The 17,188-nt window shown below is 30.0% G+C and overlaps 3 protein-coding genes across 14 annotated transcripts in view; 1 reads left to right on the top strand and 2 right to left on the bottom strand.

The window, feature by feature from the left end:
• The window catches only part of LOC124947329 (dedicator of cytokinesis protein 7), a 37,525-nt gene extending 23,199 nt beyond the window's left edge, over window positions 1–14,326 (bottom strand). For 5 of the 11 annotated variants that reach the window (XM_047489349.1, XM_047489350.1, XM_047489345.1 and 2 more), the window contains exons 1-20: window positions 10,869–14,326; window positions 10,195–10,372; window positions 9,930–10,108; window positions 9,727–9,868; window positions 9,454–9,657; window positions 9,153–9,344; window positions 8,861–9,085; window positions 8,493–8,770; window positions 8,071–8,386; window positions 7,669–7,974; window positions 7,389–7,594; window positions 5,544–7,307; window positions 5,325–5,452; window positions 4,964–5,226; window positions 4,625–4,884; window positions 4,115–4,549; window positions 3,668–4,020; window positions 3,376–3,578; window positions 2,955–3,274; window positions 2,810–2,860 (exon numbers count right to left, since the gene is read on the bottom strand). In XM_047489349.1, the coding sequence (XP_047345305.1) occupies window positions 2,810–2,860; window positions 2,955–3,274; window positions 3,376–3,578; window positions 3,668–4,020; window positions 4,115–4,549; window positions 4,625–4,884; window positions 4,964–5,226; window positions 5,325–5,452; window positions 5,544–7,307; window positions 7,389–7,594; window positions 7,669–7,974; window positions 8,071–8,386; window positions 8,493–8,770; window positions 8,861–9,085; window positions 9,153–9,344; window positions 9,454–9,657; window positions 9,727–9,868; window positions 9,930–10,108; window positions 10,195–10,372; window positions 10,869–10,960 (6,095 nt within the window). In that variant the 5' untranslated portion in view covers window positions 10,961–14,326. Of the gene's footprint in view, window positions 1–2,292; window positions 2,861–2,954; window positions 3,275–3,375; window positions 3,579–3,667; window positions 4,021–4,114; window positions 4,550–4,624; window positions 4,885–4,963; window positions 5,227–5,324; window positions 5,453–5,543; window positions 7,308–7,388; window positions 7,595–7,668; window positions 7,975–8,070; window positions 8,387–8,492; window positions 8,771–8,860; window positions 9,086–9,152; window positions 9,345–9,453; window positions 9,658–9,726; window positions 9,869–9,929; window positions 10,109–10,194; window positions 10,373–10,745 lie in introns of those variants that run through there. The other 6 variants (XM_047489344.1, XM_047489351.1, XM_047489352.1 and 3 more) reach the window with 6 other exon arrangements.
• On the top strand, window positions 10,883–13,038 carry LOC124947330 (piggyBac transposable element-derived protein 4-like). Its single transcript, XM_047489355.1, has 2 exons — window positions 10,883–11,277; window positions 11,375–13,038. The coding sequence occupies exon 2, from the start codon at window positions 11,383–11,385 to the stop codon at window positions 12,994–12,996; it is 1,614 nt and encodes a 537-aa protein (XP_047345311.1). The 5' UTR covers window positions 10,883–11,277; window positions 11,375–11,382; the 3' UTR covers window positions 12,997–13,038.
• Window positions 14,327–14,588: 262 nt separating the features above from the next.
• On the bottom strand, window positions 14,589–17,168 carry LOC124947371 (probable dolichyl pyrophosphate Glc1Man9GlcNAc2 alpha-1,3-glucosyltransferase). Of its 2 annotated transcripts, none has more exons than XM_047489451.1 (8): window positions 16,917–17,168; window positions 16,682–16,840; window positions 16,215–16,487; window positions 15,974–16,142; window positions 15,701–15,910; window positions 15,374–15,613; window positions 15,129–15,274; window positions 14,589–15,046 (listed from the first exon to the last, which is right to left on the bottom strand). In XM_047489451.1, exons 3-8 carry the CDS (start codon window positions 16,316–16,318, stop codon window positions 14,644–14,646), a joined length of 1,272 nt encoding a protein of 423 aa, XP_047345407.1. In that variant the 5' UTR covers window positions 16,319–16,487; window positions 16,682–16,840; window positions 16,917–17,168; the 3' UTR covers window positions 14,589–14,643. The 2 variants fall into 2 exon arrangements, with proteins under 2 accessions (XP_047345407.1, XP_047345406.1); XM_047489450.1 differs by having other exon boundaries at window positions 16,686–16,840; window positions 16,929–17,168.
• Window positions 17,169–17,188: the final 20 nt, after the last annotated feature.

The raw sequence follows: 17,188 nt of genomic DNA, 5'->3' as shown, positions 1-17,188 counted from the left end.
AAAATGTTACTTATCGAAAGATTCTTTATGAACTATCGCGAAACGGTAAATCTATCGATTAATTCATAATAAAATTATTATTTATCAGAGTAAAATTTTCTCGAACTTTTAAGCTTCTTCCATCAATAAAATACAATATACATACATATATGTATATAGCATATATTGTCTTGAGGCAAATTTCGATCATTAATCTCAATATAGTTTATCGTTCGTTTTTTGAGAGACAGTGCAACGTTTATCGTTAAATTTTCAGGCGTACGTTCGGAAAAAAGTACACGGATGATCGATGAACCATAGAAAATTAAGATTCCGTAAATACCTTCGAATAATCCTTTGATATCTTATATTATAAATAATAAAAATCTCTTGTTATGGCTATCATTATACGATTCATGAATTCGTTTTTGAAACGAAATAAGACGAAAGAGAGAAAACGAAAGAGAGGAGATAACAGACTGGAGTCGCATTGAACGACGGATATTTTTTTAATGAGATACTTTGGTGCAGAGAAGTAAGATAAAAACGAAGGTAAAAGTACCTTCGAGCGAGATCTTCAAATCGGATCACGTCAGTAACAGTAAAACAGAGTTACGGTTTGAAAGAAATGAAAGAAATACGGAGAGAGAGAGAGAGAGAGAAAGAGAGAGAGAGAGAGAGAGAGAGAGACAGAGAGAGAGAGAGAGAAGGGAGAAGAAAAAAAAGAAGGAAAGAAAAGGAATAAAAGAAAATTCAAATAATATTCGGATGAAAAGAAAAGAAAGGAAAAAGATTCTTGTACGGGGACATCTGGAAGTAAGTGTAGAAATACACGAATGCATATTTGAGAATCTACAACGCATTAACCTAATTAGAGCTTATGCTATTGTTTCTTAACGTTCTCTTTCTCACCCTCTTTCGTCTTCTACTATTCTCCATATATCTCCACTACCTATATATCTTTCGGATGTATCTAAGTACGTATTACATCTTCCTAGAGTTAGAAAACATTATCACTCTTTTTTATGATTATATTGTGAAAGAAACAAGAAATCAAAGAAAAAAAAAAAAAAATTAAAACAGAACAAAAAAAGAAAAAAAATGATTAAGATTAATGTTACGCTGAATATATCAAAGATGATACTTAATCGATATTACAAGCATAACTGTATTTCAACTTCGTTGCAATCCTATCGTATCTTTTCTGAACATTTCACCATCCAATAAAATCCTTTGTCTCTTATATTTTATCATCATTCTCCGTTTGTTCTCAAAGCACCAAAGAAATTATATTTACACGACCTTTTTACGAGGTCATAATGCGCGAACGATAAAATAAAATGGTCCCGAAGCTTATACCGGAAAAATTCCTTACGGACTCTTGAAAACGTAAACAGACACAGAACAGCGATAACGATATCTACAATATATTTTACTGAATATTATCATAAAAAAAAAAAAAATGAACAGAATAAAACACGTATAAAAAAATGTTTTTATCCGATCATAAATAAAAAAAAAAAAAAAATTAATTAGAGAGACTATTTAAAATATTTCATTAATCTACCATGAAATATACATTATACCAAGTTTTAAATCAAAAATACTAAATGATTGATTTAATATATTCATTTGTAGTAGATGCAAACTATTGATTAGAAAACGTTGCAGTAATTCAAGTAGCCAACGAGGAAGTTGACAAGTTGCACTATCGGGTCATTTGCACTGTCGGCCAATCTAAAGCACGGTGATCAACTATCTTATGGGTTAACTACCTTGGCGAGGATTCGAGATAGGCTGTTTCTATGGTTGACCACTTGGCTATGAGCCATCTTTTAACCTCAAGACCATCAAATTACCTCGTTGTTTCGTTACATGACTCAAAATTACTTAATTTATTATTGGATCTTATTTTTTTTTTTTTTTTTTTATTTAAGAATCCATAACAATTTTTATGTCTTACTGATTCCAATATTTCAACCTTAATCTTCGTAAATTTTTTTTTTATAAATCTAAGATAGTATATGTAATGTATAAAATGCATGCTAAAATTTAAATTAAAAAAGAAAAAAAATAATAATAAAAGTAAAAAGGATTAATATAAGAAAATTTATCACTCTCGTAGATTCATGGAAATTATATATGGAGGACAAATAATACGGGATCTTTGTTTAGCCAACTTTTGACATTCCATGTCATTGCAAAAAAACATTAGAAAAATGTTAGGGTATGCGTGCTTTCTGCTATAGAATATAAATATCTGATACAAATATATGCTACGGAATAATTAAAATATAAAAGAGATGAAAGAAGTAGAATAGAAAATTGGTATAGATATATTTCGATTATGTTAATAATTCGACAATACAAATCTTACGTAGTTGTGGATATACAAACTTGGAAATTATTCTAAATTATGGATAATTGGATCACAATGCAATATTTTTTTTAAATACTCATGAAAATAGTACTAATCGATATGCAAATGCCTATCTAAAATACTTATTCGTTATAATCTATGTGCTATTTTCAAATGTCATTAAGTGTATAATTATCAAGTATCAAATTTGTATAAATACTATAAATGTATAATTATTAATTTTCTATAAATATAAAAAAAAAAGAAACGTGCGTATACTTAATATATATAATCTAAGTATAACCATTGTATATATATCATATAATAAAGAGTTATATGTATATGTATATGTATACATACGCGTATATTAAATAGCCAATTCGTATACTTAAGCGTCTATTAATTGAAAGTAAATCTTTGGTAAATACATATCTAAGATGATAAAAGGTTATTTTTTTTTTTTTTATTTACCAATGGGATGATGCTGTTGGAGTAATCGACTGCATACCTAAGGACGGTCCGCTACATACGAACGTAATCATTACAAATTCTGATACATATATAGATCCAAATGATGAATTATCTGAGAAAAATTCAAACATATTTTAATACCTACCTCCACGCAATAAGTGGTGCCAATCTTTCGGTCAATCTTTGATAATTTCTTTCTAGCTCCCGTTGATAATCACGTTGATCTGGACCTATAAGATTCTTATTTCTGCGTAAAGCATCAAGACATTTTTTCGAAAAATCTTTGAAACATAAACGTAATTTATGCTGCAACCTCGAAGGCTGTGCATTTTGTTCTCGTAATCCTGAAAGAAAAACAACCGCTACTTCTGCAGGACCTTGATTAACGGTTGTACCTATACATCCCTGAAGAACCATTTGCAACATTTTTGCATCTGGTGGTTCTTGAGCTGTAGCTGCTGCAACCTGTATCAAACAAATATGCAAAATATTTTTGTAGGGGATCAACTTAATTAATTTCCATTATTATTTTTATACGTGTATCATTAAATAAATCATTTGAATACCTCAGCTGTCTTCTTTTGTATATCTTCGATAGCAACTTCAATAGGACTTAATACTATCTGCTTTCTAGCAACCACTCGAATTCTTGTCTTCAAATAAGGAAAATGCGTTGCCACTGTTAATATCGTTTTACGTTTACATTGTTCCCTGAGTTCGCCATGAGCTTTGCCTCCGGGTGTAAAAGGCGTTGCGTATACAAAACGTTCTAAAAATAATTACAATTATTAGATAAAAGTAAACACATATATGATAAGAATGTTTCTGTACGCTTGTAATTTTGTAATCGATACAAACTTATATTAAAATTTCTGTGGAACACAGTAGGCCTGTGTCTAAGTTCATGCAATTCGAAATACGGTTCGACATAAGTAATTTGAACATATGCTTTGTCAGGTTCTAACTTCGTTGGATCAACAGGATTCGAATCTTTGATTATAACTATATTTTCTGCGCCAAATCGTTCGGCATAAAAATTTTCCAATCTTGAGAATATTTCCGGAAGTTTTGTCAATGTTGGCTCTTTATAAACAAATTCTTCACCAGCAAGATCTCCAAATCGTGCTCCATAAAATCCAACTCTAAAATACGTGCCAAATACACGTTTCCCGGCTAATTGTTCAACGCGCGTATACGCTTCATGAAGTTTTCTATGAAATCAAAAAGGAAAAAGGACGTTATCTTTAAAGGATAACTCGATTAGTAAATACCTTTGATTTTATCAATTAAATCATTATCCTTTACCCATGAATATTCGCTAATTTTTTGTAATCATGTGCAGCTTCAGCTATTGGTAATAATACTCTGTATACGTCAGGGATAGCTTCATACATGCCAGCAGCTTGAAAAGAACTTGCGGCATGTTCCAAAAGACCAGCTAAACCACTCTCAGAAAAATCTGGTCCTAAACACAAACCTTCTTCTCTCCTCGCTAAAACATCATCGCCAACGGCACTTTCCTCCAAAGCATTTGGTGTCACTGGACTCAAAGCAACGGCTCCTACTGGTCTACCACCACCACCTGGTTCCAAAAGATGAAGATATTCCGCAACAAGTGCTGCACTATGTACGAGACACATTGCAGCTTCTGTATGATTTTTTCGTTCCATGTGTTGTTGTGCCATATTTGCTAGCCAAGTTAATCTTAAATCTGGTGATCCTTGATATCCTTTCGCAATTCTATGATATTTGATCAAACATATGCTCGTAATATTTATCCTCAAAGATTTAATATGATTAATATTAAAAACTTACCTGTACATTAAGTCCAAAAGCATTTCTGGATCTTCTTGGAACTCTTTCATTTTAACAGTGTCTGATAATATCATATGCAAATTAAAAAGCAAATCCTTGACTTGCTCCGGAAAACTTGTGTCAGCTAATTCTGTATCACGTTCTGCATATACCAATACTGTTTTTAATGCTCTTCGAAGAGCTCCTTCACTAGGTGCTCTTCCTCTACCAACTAGAGCCGACAACGACGTTGTAACTTGCATTTTAACTCGTGCAAAATTCTGTCAGGAATATAAATTATTATGTTCACATAATATTTCAGGAATGTAAAATAAAAGTTTTATGTCACGAGACACATACGTTTCCAATTTCGAAATTTTGTCTCATTAATAAATATAAACTAGCCGCTGCATGACTTCTAATAGCGCTTAATGGTGAACTACACCTTGTAAGTAATGTTAAACATAAATCGCCACATCTTTCGCTTTCCTCGTCAAAAAGAGCGCTATGATATTTAAAAACTAAAGCACGTTGAGTATTAAACATATGTTGGAGTACCGATGTGCTTTGATTCCTAGCTAATGCTCTTAGTAATACCTTCAGTACAGCTCCAACTACTGCACCTATTTATTTATTACAAATTTCATAATTACTGTTATAGATACAGCAACAACGTAAAGATTTTTAATAATAATAAAAATAATATTAAATGATTTCTTACCTCCTCCTCCATCTGCTTGTACAACTGCCTCTAAAGTATCTAGAACTACAAGTGAAGCTTCAGCTGCTAAGGCACCTTCTATGTGAGCATCTTGCTCCACTGCTCTTCCCTCTGGTTGTTCGCACGATCTTTAAAATATTTTAATAATATTGTTTATATTAGTAATGAAATGGACAAAAAAAAAAATACTCTATATATTATATTTAAATTCAATTTTACCTATAAGGCATTTGATCTTTTCTCCATCTCAATTTATCGCCACTTGCTCTTTCTTTTCTGCGCAACATCATTTCGCTTCTAGCACTACCCTGACCGAGTATAACATCTTCCAATCTTGAACGAATATCGCTAGTAGCTGCAGCTTGTGGAGGCAATCTTTTCAAAGCTTTTTTACCTTTGTATTCAAAAGCTGCCGTCGCAATATTTAGAACTTGTAATATACTTAAAACGCGTCTAGAACTTAATTCCGAACACCATTGTCCAAGTGCACTTCTCTCTAAGCCTTTAAGTATCCACAAGGCACACATTAAAAGATGCCTTGTTGCTTCTGAACTTAAGGAAACACGACATTGTGATCCTGCTGTATCAGCAGAGGCTCCGCCAGCTATGGCCAATGCAACCGATTGCGTAATAGATCCAGATTCGTCTGGATAAACGCTTTTATCTTTAGAATCCCAATGATATAATTGAGGCAAAGCATCCATAATAATGCACAGAAGAGGAAGATACAAAGCAGCAACTCTAGCTTTAGCTGCAGGTTCAGAATATCTAGGATCGACATCATGACAACCCATAAGATAACGAATTGTGCCAATGGCCTTGTTTTGTAACATTGGATTTGGTATTTCCAAAGTGTTAGCCAAATCGGATAAAACTAGTCCAACTAGAAAATGCTGTTGTCGAAATTCTTGACTCAATTCAGAGAATCTAGCTCGATCTCCAGGAACAAGAGTAGATATTAAACTTCCAGAACTACCAGTGGATGGACTAGGAGATGCTGGAGCGGATCCTGATGTATATCCGGTACCAAATGGAAGATTCAGAGCTACGTAATGTTCGTGCGAACATACTGTTCTTACTAGATCAAGTTTCAATGCAAAAAGAGCAGCAGAGTCAGGAATATGCATGGACGCATCTGACAAAGAACAACATGTAGCACGAACGAGAGATAATACAAATCCCCTATCCATGACCGATAATAAATCAGACAGAAAATTGCCAAGACTTGAAACTAAGTTCGATGCTACGCGATTTTCTTTTCCACAACGAGAAATAACTTCTGATGTTAGAGCTGCAGCAAGTGTTGCTATATCGTCACAAAATTGTGGTGAAAATCTTGATTTTCTTGGTGCTTCCAATATACCCAATTCCGACAATGTTACAACCATAGAACGTACTATTAATTCTAAGAAAAACCAAGAATGAGTTATGGCTAATTCTCGTGCCTGTCCCGTTGAAACCACCCAATGTAATGCTATTTCTTCGTGCAGTAATCTTCTAGATGGTTGACTGTTTATTGATGGAGATTCCTGTCTCATTGATGCCGTTCTATCTAGCCCTCGAGAATGTACTTCCATTTCTAAATCCTCCACAGGCAAATCAGGATTACTTTGAGCTCTCATGACTCCTGGGGTTTGAGATGTTGAAGGTAATGAACATTGGTATGCTATGTATGTAGCTAATAATGCATGTCTTCCATGTGCATCCACTTGACCATCCGGTAAATTTGTTATATTGCGAACTAAAAGACCTAGAGCTTCGAAAATAGTAGCTGCTACGTTTAATGACTGAGATGGTAAAGTAGGTGGTCGCACTAAAAGTGCGATTAACTGATCTAACAATTGTGGCAACGAGCGAACCAAGGCAGAAGGAGAAGCTCGTGCTAATTCCATAAGAGCTGACTTTAACTCAGATTCCATTCCTGCCTCTCCAATACGTGGTGGTACTTGTCCAGTTTCCAAAAAGCCACAAAGCGATAAAAATCTGTAATCAATTTTTACAAGATTATTCTATTCATAGGATTGAAAATACATTTAAGTTTAATAATCGTAATTATTACATTACCTATCAATATATTTATCCTGCGGATGTACACTGGACACTGGCTCTAATATAACTGTAAAAACTCCTCTATGAGCATCTACCCATCTAGTTCCTGGTAATAGAACATCAGGGGCAATATAAGAATAATTTGCTGGAGGTGGATCTAACATTGCAGGTAAACTGAATTCACCAGATTGAAGATGTCCATCTCTTAAAAGTGGTAGCCACTAAAATAAATGTAGTTTCTTGTGTATATTTTATGTAATTCTATTTTACTGTTCATCTAATAAATCATATTTACCGTATAAGCTACGGCCGTTTCAACATTCGGTTGTTCAGCTTTCTTCTGACAACTAATATGATAAAAAGTAAACAATAAATGATGTTTAGCACCTAAATCAGCAGGAAGTCTGATCTTTATTTCATCATAAAAGTTTGGATTTTTATTGTGATAGGAAACGGATGTGAAACATTCATGTGTCATTTCAGGACAAGAAGATCTTCCAAATATAGCTGTTAATGCATCTGCTTCTTGTTCACCACCCATAAGCTGAATACGAACAGTTATATTGCGTGCTGAACCTGTTCTAGAACTAAAGTTTACCTCCTACATACAAAAATAAAGTATAATATATAATTCACATAATTTAATATTTCTTTCTTTCTTTGTATTATTGATTAAATAAAAAGTCATATTAAAAACCTTTGGATAAACGTAGAGTAGATTACGGTATGTTAAATCTGGCGAAATAACTTCACTAGGAAATTCAAGTATTTCTTTTACAGGCCGACTTTTTTCGTCAGGATATGGTATCAATCTTCTAAGATCAGGATCAAGACATCTAGGTAATTCCTCGGGTCTGGGACTAAGATCTAATTTTAAAATGCCTGGTATACATTTTAATCGTTTCAAATTAGAACCTGGACGTCGTAATTCGACTAAAAGTTTATATAAATCTTCATCTCTAAGTCGTTCACTTTCTTGTTTGAAAAAACTTGAAACTGTTAATGTAATAGGTCTAGAATAAATCAAAGTAAAAGTTTTAATTATTTTAATTTTACATATATTAACAAAAAAAAAAAAATTAAAAAAATAAAAAACAAAAATAGATTTTTACAATGTACCTGAAAGTATCAAGACAATTAGCAAAATCGTCAGGTGACCAACTCCTTCTTTTATCAGAACTACGTCTTTCTAAAGAACCACGTCGAGTTGGAGTTTCTACCTTTTTTCGCCATTGTTCTAAACCACCTGATTTTCTGTCTAATGAGCCTGCACTGCCGGTGCTATCTGTATCGCCACCACCACCACCTATAACTCCAGATAAATGAATTGCAGTCCATGCAAAGGGCATCCTGTAACGACCCAATCGTTCGCATGCTGCTACAGCAGCTGCTTTTACCTATGTACGTAATTTTTTTAATATTTTTGAAAATTATTAATTCAAACGTAAATTCATTTTTTATAAAATTTATATTACGAATAAAATTACTTTTTCCTTGTTTTTATCCTCACGTAAATATGGTTCTGCACACTCTGAAATATCACCTTGTAATACTTTTTCAAGTCTGACAACCAAAAATAAATCTGGACTTGGTTTACTAATACTCATAACGCAACTTCTGGCTAATGTACTAGCATCACTGTAAACTATATGTCCTCCAAGCATTCTTTTTAAACCTTCTGAATTCATATCTACATAAAAATTTTCTGACACCTAAAATATAAAAATAAAATTATATTACCTATTAATGACTGAATATTAAAATATATCTAATATTTACCTTCTTCTTCTCTCTGGCATCATATAATGCAAGACTAGCAAATATTGGTTCAACTTCCAACTCCAATTTTAATTGAAGACATTTTACAAGAATTTTATGAGAAAAAGGATCAGATGGTTCAGGTGCAGCACTAATTTCTTGCCATTCATCATCAGGAGAAGTTGGAAGAGCATATAAAGGAAATAAAGCTTCCTAAAATTAATCTCATCTCAATATCTTTCAATATATTATTTGATAATATTATTATATATATATATATATATATATATATTTTTTTTTTTTTTTTAATTTTATTACTAACTTGTCTATCCTCAGAACGTTTTTGTTCATTCATTTGATCAATCGTTTCTGGACATACTCTATCCAATAAGCTTGGAAGAAGTGGATCATGTTGAGAATGTCTTAAATCCAAACTTGCCCAGGAACCTCTTGGTGTATCTCCACAATTTGATAAATCTTCTTCTTCATTCGGTGATCCAGAACAATTTGTATCTTCTTGATCTACCTACTCAATACAATAAATTCTTATCTTAAAATGTTTATACTAATAAAAATTATGGTTATATTAAATTACCTCAAAATCTTGTCTAGGGGTATCTTGAAGTAATCTATCTCTAGCAATAGGAGATACTCTTCCTTTATATTTTCTATGTACCATAACCCAATCTGAAGTAAAACTTTCAATACATCTTCTAACATAAGGTGATACTGTATCCCTGTAATTTAAATCATATAATTTTCTATCAATATAATTTTAAAGTTATCTTAAATACTTACAATAATTCATATGGCACTATTGGTTCTTCCGTACGAATTTTTCGTTTGACAATTCTAAGTTCGACATCTCCAAGAGGAAAATCTAATATTGGTCGTAATGGATCTCTGTCTAAAACTGATTGATGTTGTACAAGAAATTCTTCATAATCTAATGGCTCTAATACTTCGCACAAAGACATCTTTAAATTAAGAAAAAAAAAAAAACAGATCTCAGTTACACCTTAAAAAGTATCTTATGATATAATTAAAATGAAAGAGAACTTACAGTAGAAGAAAAACCTGAAATACTACTACCACTTTTTGATAAATCTCGTGAATATGAGGTAGAAATAGCAATTTGTCGTCTTACATCCGCTGCATGCTGTTTGCTCAATTTATGAGCAAAAGCTCGTTGAACCGAAGACATTATAAATGTCTTTGTAAAACACTCTTTTGATGAAATTCTGTAATAATTGATAAATGATTTAAGTTAATATCAAGAATAATAAAATTCTTTCAAGTCTAAAAAATGATTAAATCAATAAAATATAATTTGACATAAATTGAATATTTTTTTAATTTTATATATACAATAAGATTGTACATTTTTTTTTGTTTTTTTTTTTTGTTTTCTTTTTTTTTTTTTTTTATAAATTAAATTAATTAAAACAAGAAAAAAATAATACTTCTTAAGTATTCTATAATAACTTCAAAATTTATGATTAAATTAAAGAAAAAAAAATAATATACTCTTACAAAGATTATATTATTATTTAGATTTATATTAATTAATTGAAAATGAATTATGTTAATATTTAATAAAGAAAATTTATACACAATTTTTCCTGTTATTTTGAAACACCCACGTTAAAAGAACATATCTTGACAGGTCCTTCTATTCAATTACCATTCATATTACTATCATTGACAAATACATAGTTACATTTTGCTATCACCTACATGTCTACACCTACATCTCCTTCCATCCTAGAATCACAAAGCACAAGGGCTCGATTTTTTAGAAGGGTTTTGCCATGGATAAGATATAACATAGATTTAATGCTGCTTAATATTTATCTCTTAGATATCACAACCTATGTTACCGACAATTCACTAAAAACAGTTGGAAACGTCGATATTAACAGATTGACCGCCATGCCTATTTTGACAGTCCATGTCACATGGATTATATTATTTACTTGTATTAAAAAAGAATAATAGAAAACTGAATTGAATTACAGTATTAAATTGCATGAAAATATGATATGTAATATATTTATTTGTCTGTTCCCCATCGATGCCCGTTGCACCATAAACAGAAGAGAAATTGTGTAACAAACATTTATACCGTATCATTTTGTTTTTTATCGTAATTATTGAACTTTACTTGTTGAGCAATATAACAGTCAGATTTTTTTACGCACATATATTATACCATTGTATTGTAAAATTATTTTCATTGTCAGAAATACATATGTCATCTGAAGAAGTTTTGAGTGATTCATCAAGTGAAATATACAAATCATCTACAATTAAACGTTGTAGAGTCATATCTGATGATGAAACTGAGAGTGAACATGAAAGTGACTGGTATGCAGATAGCAATAATAGCAATCAAATATGGTTTAATCCAATTGGCAATCAACCCAATTTGAAATCTTTTTCCGGCATACCTGGTATCAATGTAACAAATAATAAAGTTTTAGAATGTAATTCACCAATAGATTTTTACTCATTATTTTTAAATGAAGAAATAATCCAGATGATTGTAAATCAAACTAATCTTTACGCAAACCAAATGATGGAAAGAAATCAATCCGAGCGATTGAGTAAATGGATTCCCACTAATATACATGAAATTAAACAGCTCTTTGGTTTAATTATGTGGATGGGATTGGTAAAACTTCCAACTATACAACTTTACTGGACGAAAGATGTTTTATTTGCTCAAAGTTTTCCACGTACTGTTATGTCTCGCAATCGATTTGAAATATTATTGAGAATGCTTCACTTTGCAGACAATGAGCAAATTAGTAATCCAAATAACTTATTGTATAAGTTACAAACGTTGATTGATACATTAAATAAAAATTTTAAAGAATATTATAATCCTAGTGAAACTGTTTGTATTGATGAATCTATTATCCCATTCCGTGGACGAATTATATTTAGACAATATATAAAAATATTTAAGTTATGCAGCACATCTGGATATACAAATTCTTTTCAAGTATATGCAGGGAAAACTACAAATACAGAAGAAACGACACCCATAAGTGTTGTAATGTCTCTATGTCAAAATATAATAAATCTTGGACATACATTATGTACAGATAAAAGATATACAAGTATTGCTTTAGCTGAAAAATTACTTTCCGTTGATACACATTCGATTGGAATTCTTCAAGTTAATCGTCGCGACATTCCAAAAGACATATTGTCAAAAAAGCTACAAAGGGGTGAAATAATTGCAAGAGAACATAAAAATGGTATAACTATTTTGAAATGGAAGGATAAACGGAATGTACTCATGCTTTCAACTAAACATTCTACAGAAATGGTTACAGTTAATGGCCGAAGGAATAATTGTATTAAACCAAAAATTATTGCAGATTATAATATCAGTAAATCATATGTTGATTTATCCGATCACATGACATCATATCTCAGTCCATTGAGAAAAGGCCAGAAATGGTATAAAAGACTGGCCTTCGAACTTTTATTTAATACCTCTGTAATAAATGCTTGGATAATGCATAATAATATAATAAACAATCGTATATCTATTTTGGAATTCCGACAAAAATTAGTTAAACAATTGACGGAACATCTAAATAATACTGACACATCTTTGCCTAGAATGCAACTTACCATTAGAAGGCATCATGAAATACAGAGCAAAAATGGAAGTGCACGGCAAACTAGACGACGATGTAAAAGATGCTATGAAGAAAATGTGAAGAAATTTGGTCGAGAATTTGCAAAAAATCGTACAAAAAAAGTAACAACATTTTGTGGAAATTGTACTAGCAATCCTTATTATTGTTTGCCATGTTTTAATACAGTTCATCGCGATCTACCCATTTAAGATCATTTTTAAGATTTTCATAAATAAAATTATTACATCATCTACCAATGCATTTTATTATTGCATTATTTTAATGCTATTAAAAATTGACAAGACTTGGATTAATTAAATAATTACAATAATAATGGTAAATAATATTTTACGACATTTATCATATGTCGATTATTAATGGTAAACGAAAAATAAACGGAAAGCTCAATGATTTGTAAAATAATGTCATTCGTATGCGAAACGCATTGCTAATAAATCAAAGATGACGTACAAACCTTACTTACGATATTTCACACTCTTATTCATATTGCCAATTTTTTGACTATGTATATTATGTATACACTCTTCGTTCTGTTCCAACTCTTCAAGAATATATATAATATATATAATACATATATATATATATACTCCGTTTGGAACGCGAATAAGTTAATAATATGATGGAATGATTCCAAATATATTTATAAAACATTAAAAATTCCTTTCATCTTTTCATAAATCAGCGGTTCTTAAACTTTATGAGTTCGAGGACCTCTTTCCATATTTGGCTAAACCACTATCTATAACCATTATTATAACTTTATTACCTTTATACTAGGTAAGAGAAAAGCATTTTCATGTATAATATATTATATTTAATTTTCATAAGATTATATTTTGTTACAGTGTGGTCATTGAAATTATCAATGCCCTACTAGATTATAAAAAAAAAAAATATATATATATATATATACAAAAAGTTGACTGCAATACAATGATTTCTTAAATGTTTTTTGAAATCATGCCCAAACTCAATGGTTTTAATGTTTCTTGTAGCAGAATAAAAAAAAAAAAAAATTAAATTTTATAAAAGTGAAAAATTCTAAACAAGGAAGATCTCTCTCTCTCTCTCCCTATTTTTGTCCCATTAATAGTTCTTCAGAAAAAATTCTATCGACTGTATAAAAATTAAATTTGACTTTACATAGAGATAAATAAAAATTATTAACCTTAAAGTATTTGATATTCTTCCTTCTGTGAATATTCGTGTATATGCATCATATTGATGTTAGACATTGCTATATTTGATATAAAACTTACGAACTATTTTATGTTTGAATTTAATAAAAAATAAGAGGGTAGAGTAAAACACCATTCGATTATTTTTTAAAGCTGGACGAACAAGGTGTAAGAAACCAGCTTAAAAAAATATGCGCACGAAAAAGAACAACATAGGGAAAACCTTGTGTCCTCCTTCAACGCTATATTTTACAGACAGGTTGCGTCAGGGTTGCGTCTCACTGCACGGTGAACACCGGGCATCTACCCTCCTAAAAATTACTTACAATTATTTCCCTATAATCTATTATCGTTGAATTAATCGTTTGCGAGATACTTTGTAATTGTATGCGACATCTGTTGACACATTTGGCAAAACTTATACAGGATGTTTACATTCATATATAAAATAATTTACTTATATGTGTGTATATATAAAAATATTTTATTTAAATTTTCTTTTCTTTTGAAAGGGAAGGAAAGGAAAGGAAAAAAAAAATATATATATATATATAATTATATAAAATTATATAAAACATATAACAAAATATTACTTTTATTCAATTTATTACAATAATTTGGTTCTTTTTATGGATTGTTATTACGTTATCTTTTCTCTTATTTTTTTTTAATTCTCCTTTTTTTCTTATTATCATCATCACATAAAAAATAGTAATAGGAAAGAAACCAGGAATAAATTATACCTATAGCACAATAAATCGAAATAAGAGCTAAAGGTAAAAACGGTAGTTTATCATTAAAAAAACATTTATGTAATATTGATTCATAAGCAGCTATCAGTGGAAGTACACTTACATACAAAAATTCATGTAAATGTAAGAGAGATTTTTTAAATTGATATTGTAATATTAAATTGCTCGAAAATATATGTAATATTAATAATAATAATTTCAAGGGGGTTAAATTGTCCGGATAAAGCAAAGGTAAAAGTGAAGTATATCCGGCACTACTTAGGATTATATAAATGCGAGCATCATTAATATCCACTGCGGCAAGAACACTGCAACAGATAGATCAATTTTTAATTGCATATTTTAATTTCTTTACATGTAATTAATGCAAAAAAAATTTTTTTTTTTTACCATAATGGTATTATTGCAGTCAAAACAGCTTTTTCATGTACGTGCCAGCCAAATATAAAAGACGTTAAAGCACAAAGGATCAAGCAGCGAAGAAAATGCTTTGAAGTAATTGCAAATTTTTTGCATAATAAAACATACAAAGCTGGCTGAAAAATTATATTATAAATATATTTCATTATTGAAAAAAATTTTTATTTTGAGTTATAAATATTTTATTTTGTATGAATATTAAATCAAAAACTTACAAGCATTCCTATAAATGTGAGTACAAATGTAGTAATAGGTTTAGGCGTAGGTAAAACAATAAATATTTCTTCTTGTACTAAACCTCCAGTCATTATAGCAGATTTAACTATTTTTATCCATCCTAAATATTTCAAAATTATAGATAATATCTTATCTGTGATAACATACAAAGCCCATCCATTTGCAGCCCAATATGCATGAACTAAACCTCTTTTAAAAGGGAATAGTCGAGAAATAATCTACATTAAAATATTAATATTTAAAAATATCAAATAAATTTTTGTGTATACAGATAACACCATAAAACAAATATTTTTTATTCTTACTTGTGGTAGTTGATTTATAAATGGACCAAATGAGAGTACAAAAATAGTGGCAATTATTGCTGCTAATATAAAAATCCTTTTAAAAAATTGACCATTTTTTATACAATATGATTTCAATAACCAAACTATATATGCTGGTGCTACATATAAATAAATATGTTTAAGATTTAATAATATAGCAAAACAAGCAGCTCCTTGCAACATAGATATCTGCAAGTTATTATCATTAATAGTTGTTAGTCTACCATTAACATAATATCATTTATAATTTACCTGATCCCATGTTTTTGAAACTTTAGCAATTGATAATAATAAAAAGCCTAATAGAAATCCATTATATTGAAAATGTATATGGTCCACTATCAGTAATCCTATATTGCACAACGACAGAAATATAAAAACGCAGTAACTGTTATAAGATTTATAAAATACTTCGCCTAATCTATAACAATATTATATCATTTATTATTTATGTTTGATTTAATTGTTTAAAAATTTAATATGGTATACTTACTCTCTTATGCCATAAGCAAACATAAGATCGCTAAGTATAACTGTAGTTCTTTGAAAATAGACAGTGGTAGGTGAAGCATAATTCAAATTATCAATTTTGACCATTTCTTCGTCGAATAAAGAAGCTACTTGACTAAGGGCATATTCGAACCATGCAAAAAATGGTGGGTAGTCTAATGTCCATTGAGATTTGGCATTAATATACCATTCGCTAATAGGTAAACTATATGTTATGGCCAACCAATTACGGTGTACTTCAAAATCAGTAGAATAACTGAAAATGAATTAAATCATAAGAGTTTATAATAAAGTAAACATATATATATATATATATATATATATATGTATAATTATAGATAAAATAGACACATATACATCAACAATAATATATAAATGAATCAATTGTAATTATTAGCTTAATATAAAAAGAAAATAAATCAGTTTTTTAAATAATTTTTACAAAACTACCTACTAACAAGGAATTAATAACGCTTTGATACATGTTATTAAAACAAATGTACGTAAAAGTACTTTATCCATATTCCATTTTCTATTAAATTGTTCTTTTTGGTCCATTTCTTTTGGATTAGAAATATTATCAATTTTAGTACCAGTCATCTTTTAGACCTGTAAATATCATTAATATATATTTTTAAGGATAAAAAGCAATATTGATAAATATATGTTATGTTTATAATATAACCGTAAGAATTACATGATAGTGACGTTATGTGATAGTATTATTGTACGACGACAATATCGACTAGTACAGACACATGATTAGTATTTATAATAACATTATTACGAATGTATTGATATTAAAATATACAGATTAATAAATGAACGTAAAAAAATGATAAATTAATTAATATATCATTAAAGAGCAATAAGTACTATTGAATTGTTAATAGGAGTTTCATTAAGTCGATTTAATTATCTTTTGTTTGATCTTAAAACTACATTATCGATAGGGAA

Source organism: Vespa velutina, chromosome 2 (genome assembly GCF_912470025.1).
Source record: "Vespa velutina chromosome 2, iVesVel2.1, whole genome shotgun sequence".
Classification (NCBI taxonomy): domain Eukaryota; kingdom Metazoa; phylum Arthropoda; class Insecta; order Hymenoptera; family Vespidae; genus Vespa; species Vespa velutina.
This window is presented reverse-complemented; position numbering and strand designations above follow the sequence as displayed.

Bases quoted from the DNA above. Each gene is read 5' to 3' on its own strand.
- LOC124947330 (XM_047489355.1), top strand. From the start codon at position 11,383: ATGTCATCTGAAGAAGTTTTGAGTGATTCATCAAGTGAAATATACAAA.
- LOC124947371 (XM_047489450.1), bottom strand. From the start codon at position 16,831: ATGACTGGTACTAAAATTGATAATATTTCTAATCCAAAAGAAATGGAC. The intron at 16,143-16,214 runs GTAAGTATACCA...ATATTGTTATAG, and splicing joins TTTGCTTATGGCATAAGAGA to ATTAGGCGAAGTATTTTATA. The intron at 15,275-15,373 runs GTAAGTTTTTGA...ATAATTTTTCAG, and splicing joins TCACATTTATAGGAATGCTT to CCAGCTTTGTATGTTTTATT.